The 22,083-nt window shown below is 57.4% G+C and overlaps 1 protein-coding gene and 1 non-coding gene across 14 annotated transcripts in view; one reads left to right on the forward strand and one right to left on the reverse strand.

The window, feature by feature from the left end:
• DPP9 (dipeptidyl peptidase 9) overlaps positions 1-3,894 on the reverse strand; it is a 38,288-nt gene extending 34,394 nt beyond the window's left edge. For 3 of the 13 annotated variants that reach the window (XR_011540733.1, XR_011540732.1, XM_070622662.1), the window contains exons 1-4: positions 3,648-3,808; positions 2,909-2,961; positions 625-709; positions 81-128 (exon numbers count right to left, since the gene is read on the reverse strand). Coding sequence is in view for 4 of the 13 variants with exons in the window: in XM_070622654.1 (XP_070478755.1) it covers positions 625-709; positions 2,909-2,961; positions 3,089-3,357 (407 nt within the window). In the remaining 9 variants the exon portion in view is untranslated. Of the gene's footprint in view, positions 1-80; positions 129-624; positions 710-2,908; positions 2,962-3,088; positions 3,595-3,647 lie in introns of those variants that run through there. The other 10 variants (XM_070622658.1, XM_070622659.1, XR_011540731.1 and 7 more) reach the window with 10 other exon arrangements.
• Positions 3,895-4,046: 152 nt separating this feature from the next.
• Positions 4,047-4,118, forward strand: TRNAG-UCC (transfer RNA glycine (anticodon UCC)). Its single transcript has one exon. It is a non-coding gene; the product is annotated as a tRNA-Gly (tRNA).
• The last annotated feature ends 17,965 nt before the right edge of the window (positions 4,119-22,083 follow it).

Below are 22,083 nucleotides of genomic sequence, written 5' to 3' on the forward strand. Positions count from 1 at the left end.
AGAAGGGACCCCGAGGGGTCAGCTCGTGGGGGACTCTTGCCTGCTCTTCGGCTCGTGCCGGCCCAGACAGGGAAACTTACCCAGCGCCTGGGCCTCGCGTGGAGAATTACGTTTAAGCCTCACGGTAACTGCGGGAGGGGAGTTCCGGGTCACTCCATTTGGGGTACTGGAAAGTGGGCTCAGAGGGGCCAAATGGCCCGCCCAATGTCACCCACGAGGAAGGGCAGGGAACCCAAGTCGGTTGGACGTGAAGCCCACATCCTAATCACGAAGCCAGCAGTCTCAACCTGGGGAGGCGCTGCCCCTGGGGACACTGGGTGATGATGGGGACACGTGTGGTTGTCACGAGTTGGGGAGCTATTGGCAGAAAGCAGGTGGAACCCAGGGATGCTGCTCAACCCCCCGCCGTGCATCGGACGGCCCCCCAGGGAATGACCCAGCCCCCCCCTCCCCCCGGGCCCCCGTCAAAGATGGCGAGGCGGAGAGACGCTGCCTCCTCACGCGAAGCAGCCACAACTATGCCCGGGGAAACGCAGAAATGGGGCTGGAGGGGAGGGGGAGGGGACAAAGGGGTCTTCCCAGACCCAGACCTGGCGGGAAATTCTACTCCCGAGCCGCGCCCACCTTCTCCAACTTCCTGTGTTCTCGTTGTCCAGGCGCAGCTTCTTGACCTTCCGCATGAACCACTCGGCGACCTCAGGAGAGCAGCCTGCGGGCGGAGAGAGCAGAGCTGCAGCTGCGGGTGGCTGCCTTCTCGCCCCTTCTCCCCCCTCCCATTTCTCAGGTGGCTGTCCCCGCCTCCGGGGACACTCAAGACCAAGGGCGTTCTGACAAGGCGGGTGGTTCAGGCCTTAATTGCCTTGAAATTCAGGAGATGCCAGGCGTTCGCCAGAAATCAGGCGGGGCTCCCAAGGTGACAGCTCCCCGAGAGGCTGGGCTCAGGGATGCAACCCGCGGGCACCTGCCAGAAACCGAATGAGCCCCAGTCCCCACTGTGACTGCTCTAGGATGCCTTCCTGACCTCAACCTTCTCTCTCCGCCCTTGACCGTGATCTGCAACCACCCTGGGCTTGTTCTCCTCTAAACACAGGGACTCATTCCCACCTCAGGGCCTTTGCACTTGCTGGTCCCTCTGCCTGGGATACCTGCTTCCTGCTCTTCACATGACCTGCTTCCTCTTATCCTTTGGGTCCCAACAGCACCTCATCAGAGCTCTCCCCCGCACTCAGCTCAAAGCTGCCACCTGGTCACCCTCCTCACAACACCGGGTCTTTCTGCACGGCACTCACCCTTGGACAATGGCTCTCCATGGGGGTGATGCTGCCCCCAGGGGACCCTCGCAATGTCTGCAGACAGTCATGGCTGTCACACTGGGGATGCTCCTGGCATTGAGTGGGTGGGGTTAGGGATGCTGCTCACCCCCCACAGTGCCCAGGACAGCCCCACAGAGAGTGACCCGGCCCCAGTGTCTACAGTCCAAGGATGAGAAACTCACCATTAGGCAAAAAAACTGAGTTTGATCCCTGGTCACAGTAGACACCGGAATAAAACCCTGATGGTCAGACGGTGGAGGCCAGGGTGACCCCCCCGCGTCTGAGTCCTCTCCTCTCTCTCCCACTCAGTTTGCGTCTTTAAATGTGTGGAGCACCCGAGGTCCTCCGTGGACCAGAGGATAAGGGAATGCAGAGTCTCTTGGGGGTCAGGAAGCCCCTAACCCAGGGGGCCTCCCCCTGGGATGATGTGCCTTCCCAGGGGTGGTTTCTGGTTGACACAACTGGGAGGCGAGCTACCGGCCTCTGGTTGGTGGAGACCAGGGATGCTGCTGAGTATCCCACAATGCACAGGGCGTCCCCAACCCCACTGCAAGGGACGATCCGGCCCCAAACACCACTAGCGCCAGCCTGACTAGCCCTGCCCTGGGGAAGGAGCACTCCCTGCTGGGACCTCAGCACCACAGGGCAGGCCCACCACTGTCCTCTTCATGCTCTCATCCCTGAGCCCAGAGCCAGACCTGGCACACAGAAGCACTCAATAAACATTTCAGGTCGGACGACCGAGTCCCTGGCCTCACTGGAGCGCTGCCTAAAGTCAAAAGGACCCCTGGTCTGGCTGACAGCCAACCACCTTCTCAACAGCCAGGCCCCAGGATGAGCAGGTGCCCAGATGCTTAAAGACAAAGAAAGCAATGCCTGGTCACGGGACAGAGATCACACAGAAGAGGCGAAGCAAAGTGTCCCCATAAAGAAGCACTGGCTTAAACCTCAGTCCGGTGGTGAACCGAGTGGGCTTTGCTGTCCAAGATATGGGTTCAAATCCCAGCTCTGCCACTTCTGGGCTGTGTGACCTTGGGGAAGCCACTTAACCTCCCTGTGCCTCAATTTTCCCAGGTATAAAATGGGACCTCAGTACCTACTCTTGGGGCTCCTGCCAGGAGGAAATGAGATCGCACAGGTTCCCGACTAGCAGGAACTACATGACAGCTAATACTGTCAACTAAACAAGTAATTTAAAATCACGCCAGAGGGAGATTTGGATGAAAGTCCCTTTCAGAGCCAGAAGCCACACCATTCGCTGACTGAGTGCGAGGTTCTGTGTCAGGTCCTAGGGGGTTACAGCCACACCTCCGCCAAATCCAGCTGGAATCAGCGTCCCCCTCCCCTATTTCCCCCCGAGTCCCTCAGGGGGTTCTTCCTGGGGCGGCTGGAGGGGGAGGCTGGATGGAAAGAGAAGCGTCCAGAAAGAGCACACAAAGCTGCAGCCCCTGGCCTAGGTCCCAGCCAACTGTCCCGGAGGGCAGTGACCCCAGGAAAAACCACTTCCTGCCAACTTCTACACCCTGGAGCCAGCAAACGAATCCCACCGGCCCACCCGCCGGCCTTCCCGGCCACCCCACCCCGGCGCAACTGACCTTCTAAAGGGTCGAGAAAGCCTCCATGCCGGCTCGGCCGTGGGACACGGACCCTGACAGAGGAAACATGTCATGAACACGGCGGGTTAACGCCGGGACTGGCCAACCACCCTCTCTCCTTCCCCTGGGGAGTCCCCATCAGCTGCCAGATCCTCTCCACCCGGGTGATCCCAGCCACACCTCACAGCCCTGGGGCGCTGTCTGTCGCCCTGCACCGCACGTGGGACAAAAGTCTTCCCACGGGGCCCGGCTCCCCCCAGGACCCGGGTTGGGGGGGGAACTCCAGAGATGGGTGACCCCCGTGCACGCCTCCTGGGCCCTTCCAAGGCGGGCAGGGTCTGGCCGCGAGGGCGAGGAAGTGACTTCCTCACCCCGGGGGATGGGAGGGGGGAGGCAGCGGTGGGGGCAGAGGGACGGGCCACCTCCGATGGGTCGGCGGCGGCAGCCATGGGGAAGAGTCAGGGCTGGGCTGAGGCTGTGCGGCAGGAAGCGGGGCCGGACAGGCCTGGGGGGGCCAGGGGGAGGGGGTGCAGGGAGGTGGCCTCCGCTGTCACGCAGGGAGAGGGGAGGGGGGACCCCCGGGGCCTGCGGGGAAGGGAGGGTCTTCCTGGGCGCGGCCCCCCACCCAGGGGAGCGGGGAGGAAGGGGCGCGCGGAGGCCCTGGGAGGCCGCTCCACGGCGGGTCCAGGGTCGCGGCCCAGGCAGGGCGGGTCAATGGCGGGCGCGGGGCGCTGCTCACCGGGGCTCGGGGCGGCGGCCGGGCTGGGCAGGGCGTCCCGGGGCCGGCGGCGCCTCACGCTCGCGGCTCCATGCCCGGACGGCGGCCCCGGAAGTGGCGGGCGTGGGGGACGGCAGGGGCGGCAGACACTGGGGACCCGGCGGCCCAGGCCCCTTTGACCCGGAAGTCGAGCGGTCCAAGCGGCGGCCTAGGATTGGCTACCTCCCGGCCGGCACCAAGGCTCCCGCGGCTCTGGGGGGCGAGGCCCGCGCGGCTCGCGGCTCGGAACGTGCCATGGGCGGCGCCTTCCGGTGCGGAGGGGGACGCTGGGGAGGAGACACCCCCACGCAACTTGGTATCGCCCAATCCAACCAACAATACTTCTATTAAAGGTGCCTGGCGAGACTTTGCCTCGCCGATGCGTTGGTGGTATAGTGGTTAGCATAGCTGCCTTCCAAGCAGTTGACCCGGGTTCGATTCCCGGCCAACGCAGAAGTTTTGGGTTTCACTCTTGCTGCTTTTTCTTTCTCGTTAATTGCAGCTCCCCTTTTCTCTTTTACCATCCATTTAAAATTTTCCAGTCAAATCAGCCAACTCGAATTTTTTGACTTTGAAATAATTTTTAAAATTCCATCATAATTTCTAAAAAGGCAGGAGAAATAAGAAAAGAAAAGAAAAAAAAGCGAGGACCAAGAATTTCTATGACAGTTTTAAAATTCCATCAGAAGGAAAAAAACATACGAGCACGTTTTCGCCGGGACTGAACCGAGGACGTTGGTGGATGTGGAGTCAGCGTGCTTAACCGCGGCCCTGCGGAAACTGGCGGAGGTTGTAACTCTGGGGACTTTAGATAAACAATGTTGCAAAGAGTTGTTACATTGTAGCTCCTGAAAAAGAACATTCTACGCCTGCGGTCGGCCGAGATGATTTTCGCGCTTCCTGAGGACGCGTGCATCGCTCTGCTTGATGCAGAGGAAGCTGGGAGGAGGAAAATACAGAAGAAAGCGTGCAATAAACACAATCCCAACACACACACATACACACACCCGCCAGGATTATGGTGAGGAGGGTGAGACATCCGCCTGAGGTGCAAAAATTAAGAGGACATCCCAAAACTCAATAATCAAGGTAAATAATACTTTAATGCACTATTCTAAAATATCAAATTAATGGCGAAACGACCCCCCTAAGGACAAAATATCAAAATTTTAAATCAAGACAGATGTTGGCAGGGTCTTGCCACGCCGCATTGGAATCCGAGGAGGGAACAAAAATTTGTGCCGCTCTATACCTGTTTTTAATGCACTTTTAATGACTATTTCCCCCCCCCAGAACATCGTTGAAAAAATATTGAAACTTAAAACTAGACATATTAAAATTCACGACGTTAAGAACTGATTAGAATTTTACTTGCCTGCCTTTAATGGTAACAAACATATTGATAACATTTCACCATCTACTGGGGGGGGGGGTTAACCATTAAAAAATTGCATAAAGCGTATATTGAGAGGCACACATTTTCCCTTTGTCTCAGACCCAGGATGGCTGGGCAGGGCACTGTCACAGTAAGACATCGCAAAGACCTTCTCTATTCGTCCGCTATGGCTGCTGTGACAAATTTCCATAAACAGTGGCCGAAAACAACACAAATTTATTTTCTTCCAGTTCTTAGATTTTGACTCTCTTGCCTCCCTCTTAGGAGGACCCCTGTGATTACATCAGGTCCACCCGGATAATGAGAAATAATCTCCCCATCTCCAGATTTTTAACTTACTCTCATGTGCAAAGTCCCTTTTGCCACGGAAGGGAGCATAGTCACAGGTTCCGGGCATGAGGATGTGGATGCTGAGGGGGGCGTTGTTCTGCTGACCTCCTCATTAAACATTCTTCTGTAACATCATTTTTGACAGCTGCATAATATTCCATTCATTCATTCATTGAACAAGTATTAACTGACCACCTACTTTGTGAACTTTGGAGGGGGGGTAGACCAGGGCAGATGTTCAAGTTGGCCCGGGGCTGGCGATGAGTGGGCTGACGTGATGGATATTTCAAACCTAATAGCAACCGGACTGGCCACTTCCCACCTGCCAGGATGGCTGTCATCGAGAAGACGGACAGTAACAAGTGTTGTGGAGGATGGGGAGAAACTGGAACCTTCCTCTGTTGCTGGTGGGAACGTCAAATGATGCAACCGCTCTGAAAGACAGTCTGGCAGTTCCGCAGAAGGTTAAACACAGAATTATCATCTGACCCAAGAGAACTGGGAATGTACAGCCACGCAAAGTTGTGCATGGATGTCCACAGCAGCAGGACTCACAGTAGCCGGAAGATGGAAACAACCCAAACGTCCAGTGATGGGTGAAAGGATGAACAAGGTGTGGTCTGTCCATACAATGGAATATTATGCAGCCGTAAAAAGGGAAAAAAGGGAACTTTGAGCCAGCATCCAACCTGGCCAGTCCCCACTCATCTCGGGAACTCTGTTCTCACGCAGCCCCGGACCCCGAACTCACCCGGCTCCCCTCCCACCTCTCCAGCTCCCCTGGGACTCCCCCCTTTCCCTTCTTGGCCCAGGGCTGGATCCTCGAGCCCCGTCTCTCCTCCACCCACACCCCTCCCCGGTGGCCCCATCCGTCCTCTGGGCTCCGACCCCATCTGTGCCCTTTCGACGCCCACAGTCTTGTCTCCAGCCCAGGCCACTCTGAGCTCCAGGGTCCCATGCAGCTGTCCCTCCATGTCTCCACTAGGGTACGGGTGGGGGAGTCACGGCCATCCCAAAATTATCATGACCCCAACCGAGCTCCCTATCTTCCTCTGACCTGCTTGCTGTGGACCGACTGTTGGTGTCCCCCCCACCCCAAATTCATATGTTGAAACGTAACCCCTAAGGCGGTGGGGTCAGGAAGTGGGGCCTTTGGGAGGTGATGAGGTTGTGGGGGTGGGGCCCCCATGAACGGGATTCGTGCCCTTATAACAGAGACCCCACAGAGCTCCCTGCTGCTTCTGCCACATGAGGACACAGCCAGTCTGTGAACCAGGAAGCAGGTTCCCGCCGGACACGGAATCTTCCAGCGCCCTGACCTTGGACTTCAGCCTCCAGAACCGTGAGGAATAAATGTGCATCGTCTATAAGGCCCCCGTCTCCGGTAGTTTGCAACAACAGACCAGACGGACTAAGAAACTGCTCCTCCCTCCATCTCCCCGTCTCAGCTGAGGACGCTGCTTTCTCCCGGGGGCTCAGCCAGAACCTGGGAGCTGCCCCGGGCTCCTTGCTCTGCCGCCCACATGCAGCCACTCAGCAAACCCGATCACCCCTGCTTTCCAGTACAGCCAGGATCCGATCGCTTCTTCCTCCCTCTGTGGGCGTCTCCCTGGTCCAGCCCATCAGCGCAGGCCCCTGCATCCTGGTCCCCCCGTCTGTCCTCCCCGCAGCCGCCACCAGAGAGTGCCTGGGAGCCCCTGAGCCGGTCCCGCCTCCTCTGCCCACAGCCCTCCAGGCTCCCCTCCCTGGGGGAGAAGCCGAGTCCTCCCCGCGGCCCCCCAGGCCCCGCACGACCTGCCTGTCCCCTCCCTGCTCCCCTCCTCCCTCTGCTCCAGCCACACGGCCTCCTCGCTGCTCCTCCAACACGTCAGGCCCAGTCCTGCCCCAGGGCCTTTGCACGAACTGTGCCCTCTGGCCTGCCCCAGGTATCTCCCCCAGGGCTCACACCCTCTCCTCCTTCAATTCTTGGTTTCAATGTTACCTCCTCTGAGAGGCCTTCCCTGAGCATGGCTATCTTTGATCCTCTCCTCCCCCCACCTTGGCACCCACAAATTCAGTCTCTGTCGCATCACCAAGTTCTTTCAACGGCTTCTTAGTCCCTGAAATACTCCCATTTGTAGATTTGTATGTTGGTTTCTCCTCTGTCTCCTCCGCTGAGGTATGAGTTCCACCAGCACAGGGGTTTTTTTGTTGTTGTTTGATTGTTTAAAAATATTTAGTTCCCTGCATGTCCCCATGGGCTCAGTAAACCTTTGTTAAAAGGATGAACAAATGAACAACTGGCCAGAGGAGAAAAAAGGCCTCGGAGTGGGGATGGAGCAATCCAGGTGGGCTTCCTGGTGGAGGAATAAAAGCTCGGAAAACACGTTATCTCATCAAGGCCTGAGACCTCACTTACCTGTCCCCCCAAAACAGCTTCCTTTAAAATGATATCTTGGGTCCTTCAACACCCCCTCCCCTGGGGCAGCCGATGTGCTGTGTGACGCCCAGCAAGTTGCTCCCTCTCTGGCCCGGGTCTGTCTGCGCGACATCTCGTAGATGTTCTGGGGGAGACCTCAATCTCGCAGAGGCACCCTGGCTGAAAAGGATGCGAATTCCGTCCTTCCACTAGGTGTCAGCAGGAGCCCGGCCGTCGGGCATCACGCAGTGTCCCCTCGCCGACTCCCACCTCAACCTCCCTCCCGGCTCCACTGTGAGCCCCGGATCTCAGCATCTCAAAGTCAGGCGCTTACCTCCCCCAGCGCAGGCCCCAGGATTTGCAGAAATGTCCCTGGCCCCAAACAGGCCGCCTGAGCAGGCGGGGGCGCTGGCCTGTCCTACCGGGTGTCTAGCCGATCCAGGAGCCCTCAGCAAATGTTGGCAGGAGGACGCGGGAAGAGGAAGGAAAGAAGAGATGCGCACGGAGATTCAGTGTTTCCAGTCTGGGAAACATTTCTTGCAAATGCTCACTGCCTCGGATCCCCTTGTAGGTCTGGATGCATGAAATGATGGAAACGTATGCTGGGAACCGTTCCAAGAAAAGGCCACCTTTTGGACTCATTTAGTCCTCCTCAGGAGCCCACGGTATGGGGGCTGTCATCATCATCACCCCCCTTTAAGTTGGGGAGGAGACCGAGGCACGGAGAAGTTAAGTAACTTGCTCATGGAGACACAGAGAGGTTAAGTAACTTGCACAAGGTCACACAGCTTCTAAGTAACAGAATCGAGATTTGAAGCCAGATCTGTCTGCAAAAGTCCACGGCACAAGACAAGGCTGCTTGCCACATGGATGAAGTTCCAAGTAATCAAGTAACTGAAAATAAAAATTTTTGAAAAGGCGAATGGTGAATCTGAACCAGCTGTCGGAACATCCGGCCTGGGCCTTCACGAGGTCACAGGTATATCAAGACACAGCAGCCGGAGAGCTTGCTGAGCCCAAGAACAGAAACAGCCAGTGTCCACCCACAGTTTGGGGGGGGCACACAACGAACGAGGGGGCCCTCTGTGTTCTGAGCTGGGGGGCAATCTGAGGCCGTGTACGTCGTGAGCCACCCTTTATAGAAACCGCGGTCCAAAAGGGACACAATATGTGAACCTGGTCGTGCAGATGCTCGAATGTCTCCGGAAGGATCCGACGCCCCTGGGGGGAGGGGGGCAGGGGCTCCAGGGAGGGCGACACCTCTGTGCTTTTACTCGAGTTGAGTTTCTGTTTTCTAAATGGTCTCGAACATACGGCAAAGCGGGCGGGGCAAGAAATCACGGCTTTCGTACAAAATGCCTTTTCTTCTACAAACTCATTTAGAGAAAGATTGGGATTCCCGAGGGAGCAAGGAGGATGTGCTGATGTCGGAAGAGCTCCTCCTCCAACGTCTTCAAAGTCAGAAAGAGCAGCAGCCCCAGGTTTGCCGGTTTGGGTCCTGGGTGTGGACATGGCACCACTTGGCACGCCATGCTGTGGTAGGCGTTCCACATATAAAGTAGATGGGCATGGATGTTAACTCAGGGCCAGTCTTCCTCAGCAAAAAAAAAAAAAAAAAAGAGGAGGATTGGTGGCAGATGTTAGCTCAGGGCCAATCTTCCTCAAAACAAAAAAAGAAAGAAAGAAAAAGCAGACCACACCTTGGGCTGGCCGTTCTCTTTTGCACGTGAAAATGCTGGAATCAGACAAGAGACAATACTAGTGAGTTTCTGGAAGTAACAAGACCAGATTGCCCTCCTCGTAGGTGAAGTCTGAGGGAATCAGGATAACTTAGAATAAAGCCAAGGACCAGTGGCTCATTTCGAAAGGGCGGAGAGACAGCTGCTCTTGGGTCCTGTTGCATTTTCATGTCCGGTGTTATTTTCATGACTCAAATGCATCCAAAATGGTAAGAAAACAGAATAATTGCTTCGAGTCTCTGAGGAACGATGAGGAAGTCGTTTCTGAGACGGACGATGTTCTCCGGGAGCTGGCACCACTTCTGCAATTAAAAATTCATTAAGAAAATAATGACCCGTAACTACTTCTTAATGGATTTGTTAACTAGTAGTTAAATAATGAGAAGGAAGGTGCCGGGTCCCGAATTAAGTGTTTTCACTGCTTCTTGATTGTAACCGACCGTAGAGGGGTAGGGGCGCGACTCTCATCATGCCCATTTGACAGATGGGGAAACTGAGGCTCAGAGTTTTAAGTTGCTCAAGGAGCTGTGGGCTGAAGGAGAGAGATTTCATGCATAATCTGACGCCCTTTGCCCCAAGTCTGGCCCTCTGCAACGACGCTGTTCCAAGTAAGAGGAATTTTTTGCTATGCACAGAGACTTTTTTTTTTTTTTGAGGAAGATTAGCCCTGAGCTAACATCAGCTGCCAATCCTCCTCTTTTTTTTTTTTTTTTTTGCTGAGGAAGACTGGCTCTGAGTTCACATCCGTGCCTATCTTCCTCCACTTTCTATGTGGGACTCCTGCCACAGCATGGCTTGACAAGTGGGGCCAAGTATTTGATTGATAACCCGGGGGGGGGGGGCTGGTTTGCCTTAGCTGGAACTCCCCACAGCACATAATCTTTGCAATTTCCATCGATTTGCGAATGGAAATCTTTCCTCCGCAGCCCACGCTGGGGCCCCCCGGGGGGGTCCTTCAATTCTGTCCCACACGCCCCCATGGCCACCACCACACCAGCAGCTGACATTTAGCAAAGACCCCAGGGCGCTGGGCCCTCTTCCAATGCGTTTCATCCTCGCAGCTGCCCTCAGAGGGGGGATTACAAATCCCACTTGACGGATGGAGAAACTGAGGCCCGATGAGGTGAAGCCACGGGCCCGGGCAGCCAAGGAACGGGGAGCTTGACCCTGAATTCTGACGGCAGGACGCATATTTTGAAACCTCTCCACAGGTGCCCGGCGCCTGTAAATATAGTAACGGCCTTCTCCACCGGGAGATGGTGACAGAGGGGGCTTGTTTTTGCCGTGGGGACACAGGAACGGTGCGGTCGGTGGAAGCGACAGGAGGAGTCTGGGGGGCCACGTGAGGACGAGACTTCCCTCCCTCTCTCTCCTTCCTCCCCTCTCTGCCTCTTGCCTCCCTGCATCTCGAGGCCACTTTGCATTGTTCCGAGATATTCTTAGCTCCGTACAATCAAACCGTCACCCGGTTGAAGGCTAAATGTACAGACAGAGGGGACGTCAGACACAGTGACAGATGGACGTGAGAAGGCCCTTCTTCTCCTGGTCCCTCTCTCCGCCCCCTCCACACACACCCAGAACCTGCTGGAATCTCCCCAGCTTCTCTCTCAATCTCTCCTGAGTGGCCAGCTAAACTCAGCCTCGCTGTGTGACGCCGGGCGGGTGGCTTTCCCTCTCTGAGCCACAACTTCCTCATCTGTGAAATGAGGAGTAATCATAGCGCCCCCATGTGGAGGGTCATGGGAAGAATAAATGAAAGAAGGGCGAACCATAGGGAATTGGCGCTGAGTGAGTTTTATTTGGCCCCGGGGCCCCTCCAGGTGGGGACACTGGTATGACTTCTGCCTTGACTGGAGGTGTCATCACACGGGCACTTATCAGCTCCTTGGATCCGACATGCGGATTCTCACCCCAGAAGCCCACACGGACACCATCATCAAAAGGAATCTCTCACCCAACTGTTGACGCGGCTGAGCCGTCTCATGACAACTCTCACCGTAAATCTGCAGCCAGCTTGTCGGGTTCCTTGGCTGCACACTCTCCGTGCCCTGACACTGCCGGAGGGTCCTGTAATAAATAAAGAGCACCCACGCTCCAACAATCACAGCTGATGCGTGTCGGGTGCCGCCTGTGATGCTGGGCGGGCAGGGCCCTGTGGCGACCTGGTTTCTGTCGTCTGAAGGATGGCGGTTCCCATAGCACCCGCCTCCCGGAGTTGTCGCCAGCACTAGATGGGCAGGGATGTGCACGAGGGGCTTCCCGCCACGGGCAACTGGCACCTGGCACCTGGCAACAGGTGACACGCCTACTCCTCGATGGCCCCTTGACCTGTCCCCACGCAGGCAGGGGCACACTGCAGTCCACAGGTCGCCCCATCGCAGGTCTTCTTGCTGTTTCTGCTTTGCCCCAAGCCGGCTCCAGGGTCTGGGCCATTGCTCCACCCACCCTGCAAAGCCTGGGGGTTCAGGGAAGACGGTAACTGTAGGAATGAATGAGTGAATGAACGAATGAAAGTTTCTGACTCCCTTCTGGAAATCTCTTTCCTTTGAGGAAAAGTCTGCTGCATTCCCTGCTATGTATCACCCGGAGGTGGTACAGGCACCGTGGGTTCGGTTCCAGACTGCACAATAAAGCCAAGGTCGCAATAAAGCGGGTCTCACGATTTCTCGGGTTTCCCAGCGCGTAGAAAAGCAACGTTCAGGGGCCACCCGGTGGCGCAGTGGTTAAGTGCACACATTCTGCTTTGGCGGCCCGGGGTTCGCCGGTTCGGGTCCCGGGTGTGGACATGGCACTGCTTGGCACGCCATGCTGTGGCGGGCGTCCCACATATAAAGTAGAGGAAGATGGGCACGGATGTGAGCTCAGGGCCAGTCTTCCTCAGCAAAAAAGAGGAGGATTGGGGGCGGATGTCAGCTCAGGGCTAATCTTCCTCAAAAGAAAAAAAGAAAAGAAAAAAGTCATGTTTGCACTCCACTGTAGGCTATTCAGTGTGCAACGGCCTTATGTCTATAAAAACAATGTGCATCCTTTCATTTAAAAATACTTTATGGCTAAAAGGTGTTAACCATCATCAGAGCCTTCGGCAAAGCCGGAATCTTTTTGCTGGAGGACGGGCTTGCCTGGTGGGCAGCCGTCACCACGCTCCATCTCCAGGTCCTGTGTCCAGCGACCTCCTGGGCCCCACGCCTGACCGCTCTGAGGGCTGGTGTCCGGTTCTGGGTGGCCCACGTTGCAATCCGGCCGATGTTTCTGGAGCTCCCTGGGGGTCCCAGCTGGCTCTGTAGGGGATGGGAAGGTGGCGGGGTGGGGAGGGCCGAGGGGCCGACCTGGCTCCCAGCGTGTGAGCCTCTGACTTTGGGGCTGGGGGCCCAAGAGGTCCCGGTCGCCCTTTCCTGGCAGGGTGACTGCGCAGTCTCTGTGTGCTGCCATGGGTACCGCCTGCTGTCCCCGTGTCCCGTGACAGGGGGAATGTCCCTACACCCTTAAAGGGCCACCCACCCCATTTCTCAGAAGCCTGTTCTCCAAGTTATGTCCTTCCCAGTCGTTGGGGAGAATCTCCCTAATTAGAGGAGAAGCTGACAGTGTGGACGGAGCTGCCCTTCATGTTCTTTTTTCTTTTTTTTTTTTTGAGGAAGATTAGCCCTGAGCTAACGGCTGCCAATCCTCCTCTTTTTGCTGAGGAAGACTGGCCCTGAGCTCACATCCGTGCCCATCTTCCTCTACTTTATATGTGGGACGCCTACCACAGCATGGCTTGCCAAGCGGTGCCGTGTCCGCACCCGGGATCCGAACCGGTGAACCCCGGGCCGCCAAAGTGAAACGTGCGAACTTAACCTCTGTGCCACCAGGCCGGCCCCAATGTTCTTATTTCTGAAAACAGAAAGGTGCCAACCCTCAGGGGTGCCCTGGACTATTACTGGCTCCTGAAATCAGAAGTCTTACTTCGGGGTGCCCCATCCCGGATTCCTGGGTCTGGAATGCGGCCACTTGCCACCGACACTCCTTCTGACACTGGTGCCTCCATTTTTTGTGCGCACATTCACTCAACAAACCTTTATGGCATCTTTCTGTGGGCAAGCGGCGTGTGAGGGACGCCTCGGGTGGGGTCAGACTGGGAACCAGATGAGACAAGGTCACTCATGCGTGGCTCCCTCAACACCCCACCCCAGCCAGAACCAAGTGCCTCCCGACACAGCTTTTCCCACCAACATTTATAGAGAAAAGCGTTCCATATGATAGAAAAGTGTCGTGTGAGAAGCGTCGAGATCATTCTTCTGGTGGCAGTGGAGACGCCCCAGGACTGGGGGCCTTTTGGGACCTTGCAAGTGTCCAAGATGCAAGGGACCAGCATCGCCCAGAAGCTGCTGGAGCGGGCAGCCCATGACCTGGACCAGCCGGAGACCTTTCCAGCCGTCCACTGGCAGACATGCCACGTTCCTTTATGTGGACATCTCCCCGCGCTCTGCAAAGCGGGTTTTTCATCTTCCTCTTCCCATTTCTGGAATGGGTCAGGGCTTCTGGAATGGTGGCCCCGCGAGGCCAGAGATGCAGCTCTGAGGAGCGCAGCCTGGGACGAAGGTGAGGCTGGAACCTGCTCCCCGTCGGGGTGAAGCGCCTGGAGCCTGGATGGCGCCCTGACACGTGTGGCCGTGAGCCCCTTGAAGCTGGGGCTTCGTCCCCGGGCCGTCCCACGGCTCCGTCTGCCCCAGGAACTCGTCCCCACCTGCATTCACTGCTTGGTTCACCAACAGCAGAGCCGCCCACGCTGGTCCGGGGAGGACGCTGTCCTGTTCATGGGGACCGTGCTCCAAGGCACAGGTGCTAAATAAAGCATTGGGGGTCCATGTGGGACCCCTGGATGAATAGCCACTGTTCAGACATTATTCCCTGCTGCACAGAACTAGATGGAGTTTGACTGTTTCTTTTTTTCTAATGGAATCCATTTCCCAGCCTTTTTTTTTTTTTTTTTTTTTTTTTGGTGAGGAAGATTGGCCCTGAGCTAACATCTGTTGCTGACTAGATGGAGGGGTTCAGAGCAGTCCCTGCGCCCACCGAGATCATGTTCTCGGGGGATGGTCGCCAGCCCAAGGAAGCAGTCACAGTGACCCTAACAGCCTACTGGACCAGTGCGTGGGGAGGAGCAACGTGAGCTCAGGGATGGATGGAGGGGCTGGGTGACGGGCTGGTTAGGGGATCCTCTCTGTGGGGGTCCTGAGGAGGGTCCATGGGGACCAAGGCGCATGGAGATGAGGAGGAGCCAGTCATGGAGGGGGCGACACAGGCCTGGGGGGGCCCCCGAGGGCAGGGTGGGGTGAGGAGCTGGCGCCCTGGAAGCCACGAGTGTTCGAGCAGGGTGGACAGGATGCGGCCGATGTGCTGGGATGTCATTCGAGCTCCCGCGGAGGGAAGGGCAGCCCGTGGGGGGCTAGGCTGTGGTGCTGCGGGCGGGGCGGGGAGGAAGGGGGCCAGGGTGACACTTCACTTAGGGGCGTGAGCAAGGGGGAGGATGAGGCCACTTGTGGATGTGGAGTTGGGTGACCATCTCTCTAGGATTCGTGTGGCATTGTCTCATGGACCCCAGGCCCTCCCTCTGCTCTCCCCCCGACCTCTGTGCCCAGCACAGCCCCCGCCCTCGATGCCCAGAGATGCCCAGTGGTCATCCTTGTCAAACTGGCAGACCATGGATGGAGGCCCCTGCTTCCATCCCACTTTGCTGCATCTCCTTTCAATTCATGTTGTGTTTTTGGTTTTGTTTTTGTTTTGAGGAAGATTAGCCCTGAGCTAACATCTGCTGCCAAGCCTCCTCTTATTTTTCTTTTTTTGCTGAGGAAGACTGGCCCTGAGTTCACATCCACGCCCATCTTCCTCCACTTTATATGTGGGATGCCTGCCACAGCATGGCTTGCCAAGCGGTGCCATGTCTGCACCCAAGATCCAAACCGGTGAACCCCGGGCCACCGAAGTGGAACGTGTGCACTTAACCACTGTGGCACCAGGCTGGCCCCTCATGTTGTGTTTTTGGCAACATCTATGCTGCTCTGATTCAGAAATGACTATACGTTCATTCTGTGTCCCCACGGCCAGCAGGACAGAGGCTGCCTCAGGGCCCCCAGCACAGATGGCTGCGGAGCGAGGGGGCTGCAGGGCCGATCAGGCAGAAAGGGGGGCGGGGAGGGTGTCCTCCCTCCAGTTGAATTGTGGGACACACAATTTATGGCAAACCTGTCACACGAATGAGCTGTATTTTCCATCTGCATTGAGAAATCGGACATTCAAAAACGGAATATTGAAATATTAGCTTTCCTTCTGCAATTGGACCCCGAGAGACCCGGCCCCTCTTCTCCGGGGCCCCACACAGTGGTCACACCTGATCTCTGGGTTCGTCATGTGCGATGGAGGACTCGGCCCGCCTAGCTTTGTTCAATCACAGCAGGAAGCAGAAGTCGACGACGGCAGGGGCTTCCCCACGTCACTGCCCTGCGATGCTCCTTCAGGCTGACCTTCCTGAGATGCCCACAGAGACCTGAGTCCGGGGAGTCACCCCTGGGCGTCGCTGTGGCTGCCCCCCGAGCCACCCCTGCAGGCCCTGCACCCTGCGGTCCAGGCATCCCCCCGCCGTCACCATGCCTCTGGTCTCTCGCTCCACGCTGGGCTCTCCCCGCACACTTGCTCACCGGAGACCCGCCTTGGCCAGGAATCTGTGGCCGAGAAGCACCTGGCAGCCGTGACATCGGGGGGCCAAATGCAGGTTAGCCACAAACCGGCTGCAAGGTCTCCGGCCAGAACTGGTCTCTGCCGAAATGCCCGTGTGTGGACACTCCGCTCCCGCGCTCCTTTCTACCAGGATGGTGCCCACCTCGGCGGCCGGCTTTGAGTCTTAGAGGAGGGGACGGGCAGGCTGGGCTCAGTGTCAGCTCCCTGTGGGTCCCTGACACCTTCTCAGAGCCACGGGGACCCCTACCCCCCTCAGGGCTCTGTTCTCAGGGTCTGTTTAGACATCTGCCCTGTCGAGACCCATCCAGCCGGAGAACGCGATGACCCATGGGGCCGGGGGCAGTGACTGTGACCCCGGGCTCGACATTACAATTGCCCGGGGACACCTCTTCTGTCTTCCAACACATTTATTTAAAAGTCGCATCCGTCAGGAAGCTCGCATCCTCCACTCCGGGAGGTGACCCACATTCCGCCCCAGCTCTCCTTCTTTGACCTCTTGGGTGGGTGTCGGGGCGGACATCGCCCCTTGGTGCTGTGCAAACGTCATCTAGAAGTCAGAGGCTCCCAGAAATCCTTGAATTTCCTCATCTCCCGCCGTGTTGTCCAGGGCGGCCTGGGCTTCCGGAAAGTTCTTTACATCGTGTCCTTCCCATGATGCCAGGTTGACGAGTAGACTTTTCAGCTTTTGATTTTCTCCTTCACACGGTTTTGGGGAATCCTTTAGCTCACACACTTCCTTAGATTTTTATTAATTTCCCTGAGCCGTTTTGGTCAATTTCAGCTTTCTCTGGTTAGCGGACCTGGTTTATTTTTGCCCATCACGTGGAAAACCAAAGAAGAGGATGACGAGATTGCAGCAGAGAGAGGGTTTAATCACAGGCAGCTAAGCAAAGAAACAGGTGAACGAGTCTGAAATCGGCCTCCCCAGAAATGGGGGCTCAGGGGTATTTATGGGGTAGGGGGCAAGGTGGTCCAACGTGCGGAGATAGGTGACGGGAGGTGAGGAGAGTTGAGGGAATTGATGATCTCTACAAGCACAGTCAGACTCCATGCTTGTTCATAGGACCCATGTTCACAAAATGGTGACATTAGCATGATCCAAGCGTGGAATTTTTAGCCTCCTGACGTCAAAAGGTCACTTATTGGGCATCTGCACAGGCCTCGTTGAGGCGTTGATGGTCTCAATCAGCCTGAACTGGACAAGAGGGTCCTAATTCCTGAAAAACAGCTCACACACCCATTCCCATGGTGACCCGGCCCCCAGGGGGATGTTATCCACAGGAGCCTAGCGGGAGCCAGGTAGCATATTGCCTAAGCAGCACAGGTAACCGTGGGCCGGGGAATGACCAAAACCTATAATCAGTAATTGCAAAAGGAAAACAACTTTAGTTCCTAGCTACTTAACCATCAATGGCTAACTGTTGACCAGTTTCACCCTCAGGGTCTGTGCAACCCGTATCTGTAAGTTGGATTTCCGTCGACAGCTCTTCCCATTTCCGGCCTTTTTCTTATCCTAAGGCACAACAGCCTTTGCTCCCTCTGAACAAGAGAACTCTCCAGAAGAAAAAGCCTCCCCAAGGCATATGCCACGAGGTCTTGAGGCCTTGAGCCCACCAGCACCTCGGCACAGTGACCCATCAGGGGGAACTGTGCTCTGACCGGCTCCAAGCACCCAGCCACCCAGCACTGACGTTTCTGAGCTGGCTTCCAACAGAGGCAGAGCTGGTGGCGATGGGGCCCACGATGACTGCAAGGAGGTCGTCTCCTCCACCCACGGAGCAGCCTCTTCCAGCCCGCTCGCCTGGGCCTGGCAGGGCTGCTGACGGCCACACGCAGACGAGGATTCCAGGAAGGCCCAGGGAAGACTTGGGGCTCGACGCAGCGTGCAACCGCGTGGGGCCCGCAGGCTGGGAGCGGGGTCCACGGCTGCCCCGAGCTGCGCTGGGTCAGGGGGCTTTGCAGTTGGCCGGGTGTCGGTGGGGAATCGCTCACCCTCTGCTAAGCTGGGTGGGAGGGCTCCCCCTGGCCTGGTGTCCGGGGGATTCGGCCACTCTGTGCGAGAGGCCCTGGGCAGGACGAGTGGGATGGGGGTCGCTGTCCTGTGGGGCGGAGAATGCAGCCATGAGCAGCGGGAGCCCCACCCGTAACACCGTCTGTCCCTTCAGCGAGGCCTGGGACTGGCCCCTGGCTTTTATACCCACCCCTTGCGTCACACTGCCTCCTCCTGACGTCACGGCTGTCCCCTAGCCAATCATCAGGAGGCTCTCAGCTCGGTCTCAGGCGTGCAGCAGGCGGGCTGTTGGTCGCGCGGTGTGGGTTCTCCCTGGGACCCCGCCCATCACCAAAGCTCCACCCAGGAGTTTCCATGGTGACCCTAAGCCAATCATCAGGAGGCTCTTGGCTCGGCCTCGCTTGTACAGCCAATCACCAGGCGGCTCTCACTGTGGCCCTCCTGACGTCACCACCCCCATCCCCTATGAGGCCCACCGGTGCCCAAGCCCGCCCTTCATGCACTGCAGCCCGACCAGGTGGTCCCAGGACCCGCTGGGATCTGAGAGCCCACGTGGTGGTGGTTCGTCACGTGGTGTGGGTCCTCTCTGGGGCCTCGCCCATCAGCAAAGCTCCACCCAGGGGTCTCCATGGTGACCCTAAGCGCGCCTGGATCCTGACTCTGCAACTGCTCCCTTTGTGGCATCAGCTTCTCCCACCTGACGGCTGGTTCTGAGGACGGGGCCGCCAGGAAAGGGCGATGGAGGGCGGGACGCCTGGGCTGCAGGTGGTCTGGGGCAAGGACAGAGGAGGAGAGACTCCAAGAAGGGGCAGGTCCTCACACCCAGGGTCCGGGGCAACAGAGGGAGTAGGCTCCCCATCCAAGAACGTGGAAGTGCTGTTCGTGCACAGCACCCGTCACCCCTCCCGTGCAGCGGTCTGCCCCTTCCCCATCACTGTGCTCATCACTGAAGCCTCTAGCCAACTCGCTGCCGGCGCCTCCACAGCCCTGTCGTCATTTCCGGGGTCTCCTACATCCACAATGCCAATCCATTCCAACCCTGGACTTTTGGTCGTTGGTCTCCTTGCCCCTGTTGCCAACATCGCTGGTATTTTCCCCAGCCGTCATTTCTTTCTTCTCCGCTAAATGGCAGGAATACTAATCAATACCGTGTCCATTGCTCTGGTCTCCTGAGGCGATGGGCTCAGGGAAAGCGGTCCGGGCCCAGGGAATGAATCGAGACTGGAGGAAATCGATCATGGTCCCCCTCTTCCTCTTTGCTAGGATTGGTTAGGGGCGAGCAGGGCATTTGACCCCGTTCGGGCCAAAAGGGCCCGGGAGATGCCTACTGTAGGAGATGCCTCTCTGCCTTTGACCTGGCAGGGTGAATATGTGATGTTAGCTGCTGCAGCAGCCACCGTGAGCCCATGAGGAAAGAGGTAAAGAGAATCCCAGAGGAGCTGATGAAAGGCCAGCCCTTGCTGACAGGATGCGTTCATCAACCCTGGAGCCTCCTGCCTCTGGACTCCTTGCTGGTGACATCATAGCCACCTGCATTGAAGCCACTTTGGGCCAGGATTTTTTTTTTTTTTTTTAAGATTTGCACCGCTAACATCTGTTGCCAATCTTTCTCTTCTCCTCCTCCTCCCCAAAGCCCCCCAGTACATAGTTGTATATCCTAGTTGTGAGTGCCTCTGGTTGTGGCATGTGAGACGCCACCTCAGCGTGGCCTGATGAGCGGTGCCACGTCTGAGGCCAGGATCCGAACCGGTGAAACCCTGGGCCTCCGAAGCAGAGCGCGCAAACTTAACCACTCGGCCACGGGGCGGCCCCCAGAAACTCTTTGACAGGAAGCTGAAGGCATCCTAACTCATCCATTCCGTCCCCAAAATAATCTGAATATCTATACCGCTTCCACTTTCTCACTATGAAAATTCGCATTTATCCTGATGAGACAGAGACCACCGTAGGTCAAAGTTGTGTCTGGCCCGTCTCCTTCGCGCCCCTGGACCTCTGCCTGGGCGCCTCCCTCACCCTGGAGTGTGGGCCGCCTGGCTAGTCCTGCCCGTCATCCACTCTCAGTCACTTCCTCCAGGGTGCCCTCCTGGTCCCCCGCTGGCTCAGACCCCCCTGACGGCCTCTCCACTGCCCTATACCCGTTATAATCACATATGATTTGTGCGTCTGTCTGATGCATGTGCCCCTTCCCCATGATCCTGAGCACCCCAGAAGCGGGCAGCCTTCTGTGTCCCCTGTGTAACTCCCCACCCTGAGCCCGGTCCCCACACACGCAAGAGGCTCGCACACGCTGAGTCACGGCCTCGTGAGCCTTGATATGTTTCCGCCTCCCGGAGGTCAAGATGCTCCTTGTCAGCACAGACAAGGCCGAGCAGGGACACTGGCCTCGGCCAGAAGGCCTTAGCGTGGATGCTTTTCTTAACCCATTTCTCACCATAGAATTTCAGGCAGGTGACCCCTGCCACCCAGAAAGTGGGCATCACGCAAGACCCAGCTCCCGGGGCCGTGGGGACAACCCCGTGAAAAGCACAGGGAAATGCTGGCCCCCTGCCCACCATGGGCCACCTCCTTGCCCATCACAGCCCCAAGGCAGATACACAAGTAACCCCCATTCCCTCCGCTCAGGTCCCTGGTGGCTGAGGCCGTCCCTCCACTTCCCATCCTTGGAGGCGGGTGACAAAGGAGGTCATGGGGCGGTCCGCCAGCCTGTCCAGTGACAGCGACAGCACCCCAGCTTCCCGCCCGCTGGCTGGAGACGCCCTTCCCCTCCTTGAGAAGACACAGACTGGAGATCCCATGGGGCGGGACCTCCGATGGGTGAGGTTATGGGGGAGGCGGTTTGTGGGGGCAGTTAGGGGAGATGCTGAGAGCTTGAGGTGGGCGGAGATGACAGGGCGACCCGGGAGGATGGCAGAGCGAGGAAGAAGTTCCCGAGTGGGACAGACGGTGGGCACAGCCTCAGGAGATGCTGAGCTGGGGCACCATGAAGGGTCTGAGCTTCCCCCCGGATGGCTTGGCTGCGGCCACGGGGTGGGCGGGGGAGACATCAGGGATGGGCAGGTGGGCTCTGGATGCTGCTGGTGTGGGTGGACCCCAGGAGGGAGGCTGGGCAGCACTTGAGGGGTAGAGGTGAGGGCCCCGGGGGTCAGCTGGGACTGGCCAAAAGGCAGACGAGGGGCAGCCTCGAGGGCCAAGCATGCCAGGGTGTCGGCGGGTCTCTGCCTGGTGTCACAGGCTTTCTGTATCTGGCCCGTAAGAACTCCCGCGGATCTGTCAAGACTCAGGGCAGACAGCCCCACCCCCTGCTCTCCCAATCCTGCACATTCCAGGCACGTCAATATGATCCTGTGGGTCTCCACCAAGAGCCTCGTGGGGTCAAGTGCTCTCCGTGACTGCCACTCCCTGGCCAGGTGGGGAGAGATGTGGTCATCTCTGCATTTTCCTTCCTCCCCCTCCCCCTCCCACCCACCCAGAGGGACAGTCGTCAGCTGTTCACCAGACCTCCATGTGGTGGCGCCGTCATGACCTCCGTTTTCCAGCAACCGTTTCACCCTCCCAAACCCCATGGGGAAGATTTTGTCATGTTGTCCATTTTCCATCAACCCCCTTCACCCTGCCCCCCAGCCACAAAGAAGGCACCGTCAGGTACCACAGCCTCGTGGTTGGGAACGTAGGCATGGAAGCCACATGGCCTGGGTTCGAATCTCAGCTTTGCCACTTAATTGCTGTGTGACCTCAGATAAACCACTGACCCTCTCTGTGCCTCAGGTTCTCCCTTGTGAACTCTGGATGTTGTGAAGGGTTTAAGGAGCGAATCCTTGTGAAGAATGGTT

Source organism: Equus przewalskii, chromosome 6 (assembly GCF_037783145.1).
Source record: "Equus przewalskii isolate Varuska chromosome 6, EquPr2, whole genome shotgun sequence".
Classification (NCBI taxonomy): Eukaryota; Metazoa; Chordata; class Mammalia; order Perissodactyla; family Equidae; genus Equus; species Equus przewalskii.